The sequence below is a fragment of the Clavelina lepadiformis genome, chromosome 8 (genome assembly GCF_947623445.1).
Source record: "Clavelina lepadiformis chromosome 8, kaClaLepa1.1, whole genome shotgun sequence".
NCBI lineage: Eukaryota > Metazoa > Chordata > Ascidiacea > Aplousobranchia > Clavelinidae > Clavelina > Clavelina lepadiformis.
The window spans coordinates 6,309,920-6,327,643 of record NC_135247.1 but is presented as its reverse complement, the minus strand read 5'-3'; the positions used below and the strand labels follow the sequence as shown (position 1 = coordinate 6,327,643).

The following is a 17,724-nucleotide window of genomic DNA, read 5'->3' as shown; positions in this document are numbered from 1 at the left end:
CAAGCGTATTTCCCACCAGCCTCATGTGGTCTAACTTTTGCGTCATAAGGGTCACCACAAACTCCAGATTTGCTGTTATTGCTAATTTCTCTCTAAACTTTGAAGCAATAATTCACTTAAACTATGGTTAAATGCAAGGAAAGTTGAACATGGTTTTTATAAGATTATATTTAGTCCGCCACAATTTAGTCCTATGTTGTTGTGATTTGCCTGTATGATGTCTATGTAGGGAATGACATACGGATCATATACAGTTTGAATGCCCTGAACATGCTTGCCCTGCTTGGAGGTTTAAGTAACCTTCCGTGATCGTAGACGCGGGCAGCATATACTGCAGAAACTGAAAGAATCACAAGTATAAATCCTACACAGCAAAAAGTTACAAGAGTAGCAATCGTGTATAAACTAACTTTAGAGTGTGACATCTTCTTCTCGGCTTTTTGTTTGATTTGTAATTTACTGGCTTCATCAAGGCTTTTACACTTAAAAAGGCCTTGGTAGTTGTAATAAATAAGTAAACAGATACTTTATGTACTGTATAGTGGTTCAACATACACCTAACTATAAGCTCTTAAATTAAAATTATCAGATTGGACAGCACGCATATACAATTTAGCCTTAAGTTACATGGAAAGACGCTCATCTACAATCCATCGAATATCTAATTCTTTTTTTAGCAAAATTTAAAATTGGCTGTAAAAGCAACAAAGGACGTTATATTAGTTAACCAACACAACGCGTTCTCAATTTATATTACATACAAACGATTAAATATAGTAAAAGTAGCTAGCCAAGACAGGCAACTGAAAACGAACTTGGAAAACAAAATCAAGCTCAGACAATAGGTTGACGGCTATTACGTATCAGCTTTCGCTTCCTGTAATGCATAATATAATGTAAATGTGAAGTGCACAGATTTGGCGTTTTAGGAGTAGGCCTAGTTGTTATGGAAACGCTACGTAACACTGAACAGTCAGCTAAATCCGTAGCATTCAGCTTTAACGAAAAAATAACTGTGTTCTCTGCCGACATGTGATAAATATCATTATCAATATAACGCTCTCCTTGTTGGTTAAGGAAATGTTTATGACACCGTATATTGGTCAACTCAAAGTACAATTTTCCAGTAAAACAATGGCAGGTGTCCATATCAGCAGGATTGACATTTCAACGTCAACTGTGACTTTTGCTTGACAATTCTGCTCGACAGGCCAACAAGCAACACACAAACTAGCTCAAAAACCACTATATTGTAAGCACCTGATGTGAAAAGGTGTTCCCTGTCTAAATAATGGAAAATCGTTTCTAACTCATGCGAGGGGTTTGGCAATTCGCTCGTATATCAGAAACAAGATGTCGAACATACAGGCACTATAATGCCAAGTGAAAATAATTGTAAACTGGGAAGGCAGTCAGAGACACATATATTTGCTAGAGTAGCTCAATACCCCAGGCCCGTGTGACACGTTTCAGCATAAAATCTTCATCGCAGACGGAATCCACACTGCGTCATTTATATAACAACTTATCCTTAGTATTGCCATTCGCCGTGCATCAATAGCTATTTAGAAAATCAGAAATAATTACTTGGTGCAGCTTATAATTAAGGCAGTTCATAAACATTTGCTGGGTGGCTACTAATGCTTATTTACTGCGGTATGTTTGATAGATGTAAAAAAGATCCCGATAAATGTTGTAATTTGCCAGTTATCGCAAAACCTAACAAGTGATAGAAACTAAAAAGTTGGGGTTGGGGAGGAAAAAGGTTAGAGAACCGCTGTGCTATATGTAGGTACGGCTCTGTGGGTTGTTCTTTGATTCTCATAACGTGACCCCAGCATTGAGATTGCCAACCTCAAAATTAAATCGGTCCTTTCTTGTATCGTATCGGTATATGTGCTGAAAATCTGTCTAAAAACGGATAGCGAATTTTTGATTAATTTTGCTAAATTAATCAAACAAGGCATTCAGCATAATCATTCAGGCAAACAATCATGAGAATCCAACTACCTTGGCAGAGGGAAAAATAATGACAAAGAGTACAAACAAGCTGACTTGATCATTGACATTGACATTAATATTTTACAAGCCCTTGCTGACGGTAACCGATCTTGACACGCACTTCAGTGGATTGTTATCAATATTTAAATCACTTATCACAAAATCTTTTCCTTGAAAGAAAACAACAACAAAATCAAACATCTATTGACGAAGGAAAACAGTGTAATGTAATTGTAAGACAAAAGGTAAAACCCTGGCAGTTTTGACAGCAGTGACTGTAGCAAATATGGAACGTTTCCGGGAAAAAGACTTTACGAATGCGCAAAATTGGCACAGATAGGTTTGATTTTACCATATAGCTCCCAAGCTTTATTGTAGCTATATTGTCTGCATTCGGAAAGTTAGATCGTCTGTATTTCTTTACGGATTTCGTTTCCTGCAGCACGTTTTCGAAAGTAACGTACGAAAAATATTAGGAAATTTTCTTTTGTGGTTTGTTTTGTCTAAAGCGAGTAATTCTTCAACTTTTTTCTGGTATTCTTCGGTTGCTCTTGGTTCGTCCTTCACGGTCTCCGCCGTTTGCAGTGTCAAGTTAACAGTTTTTCCACTATTTAAAAAATAACACAGATTGTAAATCTAATACTTATCCAAATATGTACGGTAGATCATACATATGAGACGGATAGACAATTTTTGGAAGATTGCTTACTTTTCCACTTGCGATTTTTTCATTAAAGTTTCCGTTTCTTCAATCTCAGTTTGATTTTCTTGTGTTGCATTTACTTCCTTTCCTTCGACTTCGGTCAACTCTATTTCCCATGACACTCTTTGTTTGCTTCCGGGGGAATCGTCGCTAGCTGAAAGACATCAAAAATTCAGTTTAAATAAATTAAGTACTGGCTTGCTGCCTGTTGGATCAAGGAAAGAACTATGTGGTTTGGTTTAACTAACTATATTATTCTAGTTACAAGTGTATTCTTGTACGAATGTACAGGGGTGGCCTAATTACACCTAATTGGCTTTGCTGGCAAATAGAATATATGCGAAACAATAGTTGTTTGGGAAAAACAACACAAACACTGGAAAACCACCTTCTTGGGTTATATAACGTTACATAGGCCAACGGTTGTCATACCAAATGGACACCAAGAGAACTGCGAAGACGTTGACATCAAACACGTGCGGATGTTATTGAGTACATATTACTTGCTTTTTATTTTAAAAGAAAATTTATTTGAATTATTATTGTGAATTATGTTTAAAACAATCACTTTTAATGCAGAATCATTGTCTTTGTTACAAGCTAAATCATCAATCAAACATATAATGTTAATTAAACGTATTTTGAAAAGAATATATGAGGCTAATGCTCAGTAACCTTTAGCTTAAAACAAGTTCGGTTCTTGACAGATTAAAAAAATTTGTAATATACTTAACCTACAAATCCTAAAGGACAAGTCAGTGGAAAATCCAACCCATTTTTTTTTATAAAAACAGATAAGTGATGAATGTATGGGAATAATAATACACAAAGTTAGTTAATTAGCACCAAAATACCTCTCGCCGATGATTTACTGGTTGTATTAGATTTAGTTCTCTTTCTTTTTTTCAAGCAGCCACCCGACAAGAAATATAGAGCATTGGGACAGCAGGAAAACAGTCCACAGCAAGTTGCTTGCGCCTTCTTTTTTCTTGCTATTCGTTTCGACGTCTAATACAATTGGTTGTACGAATCATCTGATCGTAAATTAAAAAATGTTCTATATATAGAATAATGCTTCTTCTTTTGCTTGGTGTAAGGCCTATGCTTGCCAACCCAGGCTTTGCTCAGTGTGAAGTATCTGACTGCTAGTCATAAACAAACTTGTTTCCGTTTGCGGAGAAATATCTACGGCTGTCAAACACTCTGTATAGTGCGTGCCTAATACCAACGTCCAGCAAAATAACAATTTTTACCGTTATTAACTATTGCCGTACTGCAAGTTAAAGTGCTTGAATAGCTATTGTAAGCATTTTATATAAATGTTTGTCTGAGAACTTAACCTCTTTGTACGCAGTGCGCAACCTTACTGCTCTTGTTGCACCATAACCAGCGGAATATTAGTGAAAGCTCGATATCTAACTAACTAACTAACTAACTAACTTGATTAAAGCACTTTTACCAGGGCTGGCGCTTCCGGGGGACTTTGGTGGGCAGCTTTCTTTTATTTTTTACATTTACTCCAGCACGTCCGCAGCTTATCTTCGCCATTTACTGGCACTTACATCAGTTTTCTGACCAGAAAATACGAAGAAACGGTATAGCTTCTACCAATATTTTTTGAATGAACGTAGCAAAAGATAATGTTTGGTGTGAACGATAGCCGATTACAAACAGAATGGGTATGCAAGAAGTTGATTTTAGCTATTTGGGGTCGAATTTAAGTTATATGTACTGTAGATTAGAAGAAAGTTTAAATCAGATTTAGGTTATCATGTTATAACATTTAAGTTAGCGGTTAACAAGAAACTGTGAAAAATAGCTTCAAACGTATAATTATTTTTCCGGTGAAATATAGCGACAGCCAACCTTTCGAAAGCAAAGTACAAACAAAATTGACAAATTGGTTACCAAAATACATCCGTTTTGTTTTTTTGATTTTTCGATTGTTTGCCGTCATTTTCACTAACTTTGGTGGTTAACTCGAAGTAATTGGTTCTTTCAAATTCTATTTAATGAGCTACCACTGTAACTGTTTCGTTGCAGTTTACCAGAAATACCCTACTACACTTGTATAGATCATGGGACAACGTGTTAACGATAAACGTTTTACTATATGAAGGGTATACTATATGTTCACGTTATCAATATTACCTTCTCAAAGTCGCTAGCTTTTTCTTCCAAATTTTCCACACTTTGTCGCAATGCATTGAGCTGCTGGATATTATCTTCTACTAAACGCCGAACCTTGTTCTCCACAATAGTTTTAATTTCTTCGACTTCGTCTTGCAGGGCATTAAGATCTGGTGCCGGTTCTAAAATTGCAAGTAAACGTTTTATTTCAAGTATAAAATTCCTCAACTAAAACTTAATGCTATTCAGGTGAATTTGATCACTAAATCCGCCTTATTTTGCACATGTAAAGAAATGCCCTTCGTAGTGGTACTACGTCAGTTACAACTTTTAAAACATAAAACTTACTGTACGCTATTTTGCCTATATATACAGTACATATCAAGTTGTTTTTGCGTGTAATTTAATACATAAGTGATAAAGTCTAGAAAACAATACAGTAGTTGCATGCCATGATACCTACTTTTGTTGTTATTCTTTTTCTTCTGCTTCTGTTTCTTGCACTTGTACATCTTTGTCTCAGCAATTTAAATTCTGTATAAACTGGATACCTATGCTATTTTGCTACCAAGATACAACACGCGATTATATATGTTTCGACGCCTTGCTTTATCGAGCACTTTCACAGTCATATCCTATAGTTATAGCTATATCAAACAAGGAAAGATTTCTATCCTTTTTTCTTTCTCGTATGATTACAAAAGATGGAGGCTATTTGCTGAGTACCGCGTAATCGAAAACAAACAAATGAGAAAAAATCCCCCTATAACTGTTGGAAGAAACTGCATTCGAATAGCCACGATAGGCTTCAGTTTTTCTGTTTTTGTTGAAAAGAGTTTCATAAATCATATGACAACAACTTATGTGACGTCAACACCGGAAAATTAACAGGCTTCTACGCCCCTAACTAACAAGAATTAACGCAACTGTTGTGCATTTATTAGTACGTTTTAGCGTTTTTATGTTTATGCGTAGGCAGGCTTATTAAAGAAAGTTAAATATTGAAATACTGATAATTCTAGATCTGAAACCTTAAAGGTTTCACTCATACATTTGAGGAATGCAAGGGAGATTTCTTACAAACCAAACTCCTCAAAGCATAGTCGTATTAAGCTGACTACAACGTAAGCATTGTAATTGACAAATTTATAAAGCTGATCACCTAAGCCTTAGGGCCGGATGTGGCCCGCGTCCCGGGAATTTGACACGTATGACCTAAGGGGTGTCCTTCAGGCCAGCAAGGCCTAAATTCTACCCTACCCTGGATATTAGAAATACACACGGATTTCTTGAAAGTCTTATATTGAACGGCTACAAAGAAATGATCACTCGAACAGACCAGCTACAAATCTGTGGGCGTGTATGGGTGTGTGTGTGTGTGTGGCTTCTATAAGTACAGAACCCAGGATACTTATTATCTGAAAGTACAAACAAGGCCAAAGTAAGAAAACGATCACTACCCTGTCAGTCTGCACACAATAGCTATAATCGGCGATACTAGTAAATTAGATGTCAATCACGTGTCTAACAAATATAGACATTACAACAGGTTTAGTGGCAACTAACGTATCATACTGCATGCAAACAATCACTTAAACAAGTCAGGCTAACAACTGCAATACATATACTAAATTGACTGGGATTAAACTGATGCGCTACTAGATATAACACAAAGAAACTGGGCGTTGACAAGCAGATGGTAGCAAAGCAGGTCACAGCTCATCAGATCTAAAGCAAGGAATTCAATACAAGGAAAGGGAAGTAGCAGGAGTCTAGACATGCATTGAAAAAGCTATTTGGAGTTTTGGGCGACCTAAAATCATATAAATCATTATCACTTAAATCATATAATTTGAATAAACAACAATGTCAATTTAGACGTTACAAACATAATGAAGATCTTTACCTTTTCAAAGACTTTGGTGTATATATTTTGCATACTGGATTTTAACCAAAAAATATAAAGAACTGCAGGGGCTGCTATGCTATTGTTCGCAGATGATGATAAACATGTATGAAACCAAAGACTATGAATATTACGGTAGAATTTGATGACCACGCAACTAAATTTAAAATATGCTCAGCCAAAATAATGCTGACGTTCATGCAAACTGCATTGCTGCAGTCACAACGTTTGTGTTTTCAAAAATCGTGCAAACCAGAACAATGATATTGCAGTGCACGATATCGGTGATTTCCGCAACTTTAACTTTCCCCACTGGACAAAAATAATGTATTGGATAGAGTAGACTATACCAGCATAATTACTCAGAAGCTTACGTATTAGTTGCGTGTGCATTTCGTCACGTTACTGATGTTATTTTAGTGGTACTCATTATTTCCAGCAAACAAACCGCAACGTTAAAGCAATATCTGGCCTTTGACATCATTGTTGATTTGCTCTTAAAGTAACAATGGGACTTGTTCCAAACTACAGTGATATTGATCTGAATTTAACGGTAGAGATTTATATGACCGGCCTTTGCGCATCAGGTGTCTGCTGTGTTTTCATGTTTTTCACTAAGATGCTGAATTGCTCAGTTGTTGCAGAACTGCTAAGTTTGTTGAATGAGCAAATCTGTTTCCAATTATATTTTAGTTCTTTATAAAAATATGGCTATAAACTATTTTGAGCTGAGTATACTTAATGATTGAAAGTTTACACAAAGTTAAGGATTTTGATTTGGTTGCCCTGAGCAGGCAAAAACTGAAAGTTATTGCCCGGATAAAATGTACAACTTTCTCATCGCAATATGTTGCTCATTTTGACAGCATGTGATGTGGTGTTGAGATACTGGTACATCAAGATACCAACAATAGCCGCAGTTTTTACGCCATCATACTGCTAAAGTGATGCGCAGTCGTATTTGCAAACTATTTCAAGCAATGTATTATATATAGAAACAATACTTGTTATTTGCGTAAGCATTTATATAGATTTTGCACGTAAGTTATATCTGGTGTGACACAATCGACCAAATTACAAATTGCAATAAAAATATGTAAAAATAGAACTTTTTCGTGCATGATTTCGTGTGAAATCAGTCTAACATCACTTAGTCAACTCTTTGGTCTGCTTAGCCAGACATTACGTTCAGACACAAACAGCCCAGCGGCACAGACATACAGAGTTATATTATAATCATCAGTATAACCAAAGTAGCTATATTCGGTATATGCGTTATACATGATAAAAGTTGAATTAATGCCTGTACCTATTTTAATAAAGTCTGAACATTGAACATTGGAATGTTTGGTCAACGCTGCAGACAGTCGTGCTCGCGCTTCAAGACAAAGCAAAAACACTAAAACAAGGCAACTGTGTAATAGTCAACTGTTATAGAAATTCCTAAACTTCAGTTGAATAGTTTACATAATTTTTAAACACTGAGAATCTGATTAATATCACTTTTAATACTCTTCATTATTACTTCAAATAAGCACTAAAAATTACAACAATATTATTATTTATGTAAAAAGGATTTTAAGAACCAATTAGCAATCAAAGTGCATCACTCTAAATTTCACATTGACTTAAGATATTGTTCACAGAGTTATTACGATCTATATCTTCTCATTCATTGAACTTTTAAAACTCTAAACTGAATACTGAAGAACTAATACTAAACTAAACTAACAAAATCATAGCCTGCAACGATACATTCACAAGCTGAAGGAGATAATAAAGAAACAGAATTTCAACTTGAGGCGCAATGCGTTTATCAATAACAGGAAACGATTTGGACTTTTATACTCGAAGTTTTACAGGTCAGGTGAAAATTCCAATCAGCGAATTTTCAATAAAGGGAAATAAATGTCAATCAACATTGTCTATTTTTAGAAAAACCATACTGTTAATACGAGGTCAATGGTGCAGATAAACATTTTTACCAATTAAGTTGTCAATCACATAGAGGTTATTTCGAATTCGGCAAACTCATAATGCAATGTAAATATAACATGTTTACAAAATAGGATGACAAGTATGGGGTTATCTTAGTACAATAACTTCAAAAGTGCAAGGTCCATGTTCACGTTCATGGAACTGATTGTCAATCAACTATTCTTCGATAAGTCTGCAATTATACCGTGAACTGAGATTGAACTTATGGCAAGTATGACGTTATGTAATAGCGCGGTAAATAGCAGAAATATAATTATAACGACACAACTTGGAAGACAATAGAAACAGCGTCTTCCAACTGCATCTAACATCTTTTTGTGATATTGAATTTGTGCCTCGATCGTTCTGTTTTCAATTTTTATCGCTTTGTTGCAAACAAAGAAACTGCAATGCGGGAAAAAATTATACCGTGATTGCTTTCTCGTACAACGGCTTTTTACATTATGTTATGTTAGAACGCTGGGCTGACAATAATACCACCCTTGTTCGATACCCAATGGAGTTAACCGTTGCAATTAATGCCCTTTGGCAAGCATTAACAACGCTTGTTCCTGTTCAGTGGTCTTGATGAGAAGTGTTCGACATTTAGGCAATATACGTAATTACAAAATAATTTACAAAAAAACTAACATATTTCCTTTCAAGTAAAGTTAGGATTTGAGATTCGACTCGACCAAACAATCATTATTTTCACATTGTTTCAAGAGTCTGGGAGGAATAAATTCGATAAAGCAATAACAAAGCAAACTGTGAACTAAATGAAAACTAATGCTATTATTGGGTTGTTTAACGGCATGAACAATAACAATGAAAATGCAACACAAATAATATTTATTTTTCTGACGGGAAATACTCTCTGTAACTAGTAAATTAGCTAAGTTACCGCATGTGTATGGATGAAGTTTTTTCTTGATTTTTAAATTCAAGGATTTATTATATACATTAATTTTTACTAGCTTACCAAAACATCAACAAATAAGGCAAAATAAAATGATCGATATCATGGGACAGCATGACAATTTACCCTATCCGAGCCATGCAACATGTCTATTAAAATGTAATTTATCAGCACCTCGTATACGGGATAACAGCAAAGGTGCGGCAGCGGTTTAAGTTTACCATAATTAAACGAATCCAACTCGTCGTATGTAAAATAACTGGACTTCCACAGAGTGATAGTAAAATATTCTGCTTTTTTGCAGTGAAAATGTATTGGTGGAAAAACTTTGTGCTCTGCTATAACACCGATGTTTAATGATTTCCGAAATGTTGATTATGTTATTTTCAACTGCCGCTCCCCCAGGCAGGATTCTGAAGCACGGCTGATGATGACCGCACAAAACAGAAGTTATAAATCGGTTTGGACCAGTAGAAGGCAAACTGGTCGAGCCATATAGATGACATGTTATTATTTCAAACAAATGTAGGCTACCAAATTCAGGCATTTTTCAAAACATTTTTTAATTACTATATTTGGAATAGACAAGCCTTAACTCTTAACAATTTGCATTCAACTATTACCCCTAAGCTGAATCCCAATTATTTTTTTTACTGTAGTAGCGGTAAGTTAAACATGTAAAACTGTAGATTTATGAAATAGATATAGAGCAGTGATTCTCGACCTTTTTAGTGCCAGAGTGAAATTTCAAACCTAAGGTTTGCAAGGAGCCGCATAAAAAAATCACAATTATGACGTCACAGACCACAAAATGATTTTACACAGTAACACAGCAGGACGGTAGTAACCTCGTAACATTAGTACTTCATACACGGGATCCTTGGTGAGACAATTCACTAATTCTTGATTTCTTTGACTTCCTTTGTTGCAATTGTTACGTTTTGTTGTCCTCACTCTTAGAATTACAGGCACAACTTTTATTTTAAAAGCAGTTAAGTCAAGTTTCCGTTCACACAGCTCATTTCAGGTGCTCCAATACAAAACTGTCCGTGTATCTACTTGTCGGACACACGTCGATCATAAAAGACATGTGCTTAATTAACCACGAAAACGTGCAATCGGCCGCAAGGGAGAAACGCAAAAGATACAGGGCAAAAACAAGTGTAACACAATTCTGGTACAACTAATTAATTTTTTACTAAGTTAGTGAGAGCTGCGGTTGGGAATCACTCATATAGAGCATTTAATGTAGAGCTGAAAAATAAAACGGGTTTACAGAGTAGTGTATTTTATCGTATCTAATTGAAAGTGAAAGTCTTCTTATATTGGCAACCTCATAAAACAAACTTCCGATTCAAAACTGCACATCAGTTTTCCAAAACAACTCTCTGAATATTATTCAGATATTAACATAACCAAATCTTCCATAGCAATTAATTTATCAATCTCACAAATGCCTATGCCCTATACCAGGGGTCGGCAACCTTTTTGAGCCGCGGGCCAATTTGATAAAATAAAATATACTGGCGGGCCGTAACTGCCGGGACAGCTTTTCTGAAACGCGAATATCTTACCCTTAAATCAGGGGTCGGCAACCTTTTGCTAGTCACGGGCCAAATGTCGAGCGTACAACTCTTTGGCGGGCCGGAATTTTCATTAATACTATAATTGCTAAATGCTAACACTACAGTTTGAAACTCAATAAGACACGGCGGCCCGTATTCTTGTGATAACTAATTAATATGTCTCGGGCCGGACGATTTCGCATGGCGGGCCGGATCCGGCCCGCGGGCCGTAGGTTGCCGACCCCTGCCCTATACAGTACAACATTCTTTTGTAAAATTGTTATATTTATAGCCGGGGAAGAATCACGACAAAAAAACATGACGAGAAAAAACTTTTATCCTTCATGATCCAAAAGAAGAAGTTCGGCAGCTCTTTTTCTCGAATCCTCATCATCAAATCCTTCTGCGATCTCCCTAATCCCGAGTTCAGTCGCTTTGCTGACTCGAGCTTCTCTTTGGACTAAGTCGTGCAAATCTCCCGTCGATGAAGACTCTCTTCGACTGACTACGGTATCAGTACGTAAACCCCTGAAAACAGCGAAATATTTGATATAAAAAAAACGCACAAAAAGTTATGTGGACATGTATAACAAACCATATTGGTGTAAACTGCTGTATATACCGGAGTTACTCATTAAAACATGGGTGGTGCATTGCTCAAAGTTAAAATTCATTTACACAATTATAGATTTGAGCAGTACAGGAAATCAAAAATAGAATATAGTCTTTCTAACCTACTCACGCTGTGTACGCAAGTAAAATTCAATATTTATTAAAATGCAATGAGCTACCCTGTAGCGTAGCAAATATACCTGAGGGTTAAAACAACAGGATTGGAGGCGCGTTTAATGTTATCAAGAAGTTTAGAATTGCGAATTCCAGCAAGAATGGATGAATTTGCTGATGACCGTTTGCTCGTGTTGCCCAAGTGCCCCGGTATGTGCAAAGAACTTCTTGCTGAACTCGGCTTGTCCTGGCCGTTAGTGCGATTTCGTAACCGCACTTTAGCACGAGAGGTACAAGGCGAAGGGGTAACTTGAATCTCATACGCGTCGTTGTCGTCTGCTTGGTCTGCGAACGCTGCGTGGAATTGAACTTTAACTATATTTACAAGCTATGATTATTTTCAAAAAATTCATTAGCACTACCACATGCCTCTTATTGGCAGTTGTATAAACATTTGTGCTAGTACGCATTACACACAGCTTTATCACATGCACAGTTTTATCTCACCTCTTGATTTTAAAGGGGCATTTTCGGATGGTTTTGTAGAAAGTTTATCTCTTGTTTTCTTTTTCTTTTGTATTCCTCTTTCACATGTACAAATATACCAACACATGCGGTGCCTTGAGAATGCACCGCAGCACTTGGCCTCTGTTTGCTTTTTCAATCTTGTTTCATGAGTAACCTTTGTAAAAAGTGATAGCGGTGTGAAACGAAAAAATGTTGCCATCGTTTATTTTCAAATCACGCTTTCGCTTAAGATTAAAAGCACTGCTCAGGTTACTTTGTTGTCTAAATAAAAAATCGAGAACCGTTGTCTAATAACTAAAACCAGCATTACTATGTACTTTTCACTTGAATTTAGCTTACATTAAAGGTTATACATAGGTTAGTTTACTCACGGTAGCAAAACTTTCGGCAAAATTTTCCAACTGCTCTGTGCTTTTGGCCAGCTGTTCAAGCCCACTGTTTCGTTGCTCCAAAGTTTGCGTGACTTGGTTGGAAACAACTGTTTTTACTTCTTCAACTTGTCGTTGCAATTGATTGATTTGATTAGAGTTTACCTTTTTCGGCTTAGGATTGTAGTCCTTTTGATCCATAACTTCTTCACATTCTGTTTTGAATTATGTTTGAAATGGAATGTAATTAAGTTATAAATGTATTGCACAACTTCATTTTAATATTGGTACTTGTCCAACTATACAAAACTTCAAATCTGAGTTATGCATCTATAACTTCAATCAGAGAAAAGCTTTAAAATTACCACTCACGATCTTCCACAGTTTCATCTATGTCGTGCTTGTCTTTCTTTTTTCGTTTCAGTTTCTTTATCAGTCGCAACCTTTTCTTCTTGGTTCGCTCTTTGGAGGAGACCACCATGGATGAAGTTCGATGACGTCTGGAATGCCCTCGATCACGAAACTTAGTGGCATGTGTTTTCATTCGCATCTCCTGCTGCCCATCTTGGACTGAAACACTATCCAGTTTCGTATGATTTTCAAGTTTTTCGATAACATTCTTTTCATTGTCGGCCTCATCTGCTTTTACATCTTGCCCACATTTCTTTTTATCTTTAGCTTTTTTCTTGCTTTTTATTTTCTTATGCTTTTTTTTGGTAGTTGCATCGTTATTGGCAGTTGCATTAATCTCTTTAGGCTTAACATCGTCTCCAGTGATTATATCATCAGTTTTTATCGACGTGTTCATTGCAGGTTTATTTTCTTTTTCAGACATATCTTTATGATCGACATCTTCACCGTTTTGACTAGTTTTTGCAAAACCAGCACTGGTATGAACATCAAGTTTACTTGATGCTATACCTGGAGGATTTTGTGTGCTACTGATAGCCGATCTGTTGTTTTCCTCGGCAGTAACATGTTCCAGTACAGCGCGTGATACTGCCCTTTCCCGTTTCCCTTTCAGTTTCTTTTGTCTTTTGCTTTCTTTTTCCTTCGGCTTTATAATTTTCTTTTTTTTACCTTTCAGTACTTCAGCGTTTTTAGCGATACCATTTTCCTCCGAAAACGGATTATTTTCCTCTGGATAAGATGAAACCGGCTCTTCAGTTTTTGTCGTTCTTTTTTTGTTTTTTCTACGTTTGATCTTCATAAGTCTTTCCGGAATGTCAAAACTAAGAGACTGTCAAACAATAACCAACCGGTTTCACTTGATGAACTAAACGTGTGTTATTCAATCTGCGAGTGGGCCTATCTTTACCAGCTTTTCCTGTATAACGTTACACAACAGTTTTCTATCAGAAACCTGGAAAATATTTGTCTATAACTTGCGTGACTAATTTGACCTTTCCAGTTTCTGTTTCAATTTCTGACTCTGATATGACGTCAGTTGGCGAGTTAAGTATACAGCATAAGTCAAGAGCGCAAAATTCTTTAATGTTGAGGATGACTGACCAAGCGGAAATTTTTCAACGAAGACAATATTGACGAAAACCTCTAGTTTAGATGAAAATAATTCGAAATCTATATTATTGTAAGAAGTTGTTGAGGACAAAGTAAGAATAAATACACGTCACAAACATTTTAATCAATTTGAAACTTGCTTTGAATTAAGTAGCTTTCCTGATGTCAAATTATAATAATCTAACTGAATCAAAGATAAATCAAAAGATAGTAATCAAACTTCCAGTTGACCTACTGTAGGCTATATGGAAACTATATGCTCACAATAAAAAGTTTTAAAATTAGCCCAGTAGCCTATGTCATACTGGGGGTGAAAAATAATATTTTGTTTGGCTTAAGCATTCAAACAAAGTCGACTTTGAAATACATGCTTTATAGATGAGATATCATACATTACATAATTTTTAAAATACAGCTAACACAACAGCGCGTACAATGTCGTAGCAAAAACTATAATCTTTCACATTGATAATACCATGTAGACAGCACTTCGTAACAATTAGGCCTATCTGACACTGTGTTAATAATCAGGCCTACAGCAAGAACAGTTCTCAGCTATTCTGAGACCAATGAGGTCAAAGTCAGTGCGTATTTTTCTATGCCTTGCAGCTACGAGACGCTTCGTAAAAAAAGCGTTTAATCAGACCAACAGTCTGCTTGTGTGTGCTACTCGCTGTATCCCACGTAGTTTGCCTCAGAGCGTATTACCTACAGGAATAGCAGTGTAGCCGCTGGTACTGGACGACAGTAGCGCAAGTTACGCAAAGACATCATTACATTCACTGGCAAAACGAATAATTATATTGTGTTGACACTTACAAGTATATTTTTTTCTCAAGGTTTGTTTCGGGTCATTTTATTCACATTAAATTCTTATACATTAATTATTAATACAGTATGTATGACCTAATCATTAGTTAGCCTATACTAAGCAATCAGTTGTAACTCCACATGCAAAAACGCAAATTAAATAATGATGACGTCACAATAACAGAAACGATAGAAATAATTCAGGTATTTGGATCAAGTATTAATAAAAGTTTCGAAATGACTATTTCACCATATGTAGGTCACGCATTCTGTTATTAACGATTGGCGGTTAGGTTAGGTCCTAATAAGGTAACGGTTAGGTGCTCCTAACCGTTAGGAGAATTGGTATGCAAGAAGTTGATTTTAGCTGTTTAAGGTTTTATTGGAGTTAAATTTAGGTTAATGTGTTATTAGTTATTACATTTACATGTAAGTTAGGTTAACAAGAAACTGTAAAAAATAGCTTCGAAAACACGATTTTTTTCTGGTCAAATAGTGGCGGCCTAAAAAGTTTTCGGTGGCCGACAAGTAAATAATAGGCCTAATATGTGTAGACTGTGGATCTATATCTAAGTTTTATTTATGGTGACTTTTTAATGACTTCAAGTTAGCAAAAGATTTCATAAATTGCATTCATGATGAAATCATTTTCTTGGATGTATTAAAGTTTTTATCGAATTTGCCTAAAACCGTCGTTTTTGATAGTTTTTTTTCAGCCCAATTGAACAGGCCTGCACCAGTCCAGATTCTTAACAAGGTGGGGTTCTATAAAAAAGTCTTACATGTAGAGGAAAGCGTATTTTTATAAAATTCAACACACAAATCGCTATCCACATTCATCAAATCGTTTTCGACTTAACAAAAATTGCCCAAGCTTCTTCAGGCTCATAAACTAAAACAAATTGAATTTGAAGGGGCTTTTGTAAAACAAGTAAACATAGCTGCCAGTCGTATCGTATAAGAACCACAATAAAAGTTTATATGAAATCTTCTAAAGTTGGAATAAAGATGTTGGCTTATCATCGAATTTAGAAAATCATTTTATTAAGCTAAACTCTGTAGCCTAATGAGTAATGATTTTTTGTTTGGGGGGTAAGGTTTTCCAAATCGTGTCCTTCGCATTCAGTTCGAAAGTGAGTTTTTGGAAAAAGAAATCAATTGATTAATCAATCATCGAAATGTTTCGGTCGAATCATGCAATACATAGCATTACAATTACTCCTATTGTGAAAGTGAACGAAACAGTGCCCATCTACCTCAGGTTTTGTAATTAAGGAAATACGATTCTTGAACAAACGTAGGCATATGCATGCTTAGTTGTAACTTGCAACAGAAAAAAGGTAGCTTTCCACGGCTAAGTGAAACATCTAAACTTTTCTTAGATTTCCTGTTACGTGCAACAACAATCAATCACTGTTGTTATAGATTTCCTGCAATGGAGCAATTTTCAAGCAGGTTTTTAAGAGTATCTTAAATATTCGGTTTTCGGCCGAATCTAGAAATAACTTCTGCCTGTCTAAACTTCAATGTACTTCTTATTTTTTCTATCAATTTGATATTGCCTCGAGCATCATAAAGAAACTCAAAATTAAGCCACGACTCACACCGTCTTTTACCACTTGAAGCCAGGTTACCGAGCCATCGGGACGCAATTTCTTCAGACAGCGTCTATTTCACCAGGCGCCAGTTACAAAATGTGGAAAAAGCTACTTCGGTAAAAGGTGGCCGGTGAAGTAGACACTTATTTTACTGGTGACGTTTACCGAAGTAGGAAAATAGCCTACGAATAAGTTAACGGCCTATTACACTAATCATTGAATTGAAATGTATGCTAATTTAAACTTAGAACCACGTACTAATTTTTCCTAAGTGTAAATTAACCTTAAACTAATCCCCTTTGACCCAAACTCTCACTTCTCATGATTAAATTACTAAGCTAGCCTGCAAATTAACGTAAACGTTATTTTTCAATTAAAAATTATGTTTTATTACAAAGTCTAAGCTAATCCCCTCCGACCCAAATTTTCACCTCTCATGACTAAATTAAATGAAAAATAAATTTGAACAACAAAAAGAAATAAAACAATGGCAAGAATTGAAACCGAGGCCTCTAGTATACAAGTACCAACGTCAACCAATACGCCATCGCAATGCCTGTTTCTCGCCGTTTAAAACGAAAGTCATAAACCTATAAGCGAAAATCTGCCTGTTACCGAATTGTGATTCTGCCACTTCGGTGAATGAACGCCGGTGAAATAGTCATTTTTTCCCTTTAAGATCAAGTGAGAGAGAAAGAATTTGAAGAACAAGTCCTTAGAAATCTTATAGAGAAACTTTGACTTGCGTTATGTACAATGGTGGTATTGCCAATGTGCAATACTGGCCGATGGTGTTAGGCCATGTTCTGACTTAAGGGGAATGGAGACGAATCTGGAGCTCAACTAGTAGGTCCTAGTTGTATGCATGTATGCAGTTTTTCAAAGTAATAGTTAATCTAAGAATTATTTCGCATATTTTTATAGTGTCATTTTAAGAAATAAATTTTTATATTGTGGCGCACAAACTGGATG

General features: G+C 35.9%; 2 protein-coding genes across 3 annotated transcripts; both read right to left on the bottom strand.

Annotated features, from left to right (window-relative positions):
* Positions 1-2,059: 2,059 nt before the first annotated feature.
* Positions 2,060-5,459, bottom strand: LOC143469594 (uncharacterized). Its single transcript, XM_076967341.1, has 5 exons — positions 5,298-5,459; positions 4,856-5,016; positions 3,559-3,712; positions 2,711-2,858; positions 2,060-2,608 (listed from the first exon to the last, which is right to left on the bottom strand). The coding sequence occupies exons 1-5, from the start codon at positions 5,344-5,346 to the stop codon at positions 2,422-2,424; spliced, it is 699 nt and encodes a 232-aa protein (XP_076823456.1). The 5' UTR covers positions 5,347-5,459; the 3' UTR covers positions 2,060-2,421.
* Positions 5,460-10,649: 5,190 nt separating this feature from the next.
* On the bottom strand, positions 10,650-14,943 carry LOC143469744 (uncharacterized). 2 transcript variants are annotated; one of them, XR_013119194.1, is made up of 6 exons: positions 13,196-14,943; positions 12,827-13,038; positions 12,435-12,609; positions 12,014-12,281; positions 11,455-11,729; positions 10,655-11,097 (listed from the first exon to the last, which is right to left on the bottom strand). XR_013119194.1 is itself a non-coding variant. In XM_076967550.1 (5 exons), the coding sequence occupies exons 1-5, from the start codon at positions 14,031-14,033 to the stop codon at positions 11,537-11,539; spliced, it is 1,686 nt and encodes a 561-aa protein (XP_076823665.1). In that variant the 5' UTR covers positions 14,034-14,943; the 3' UTR covers positions 10,650-11,536. The 2 variants fall into 2 exon arrangements, 1 of the variants encoding a protein (XP_076823665.1); XM_076967550.1 differs by having other exon boundaries at positions 10,650-11,729.
* Positions 14,944-17,724: the final 2,781 nt, after the last annotated feature.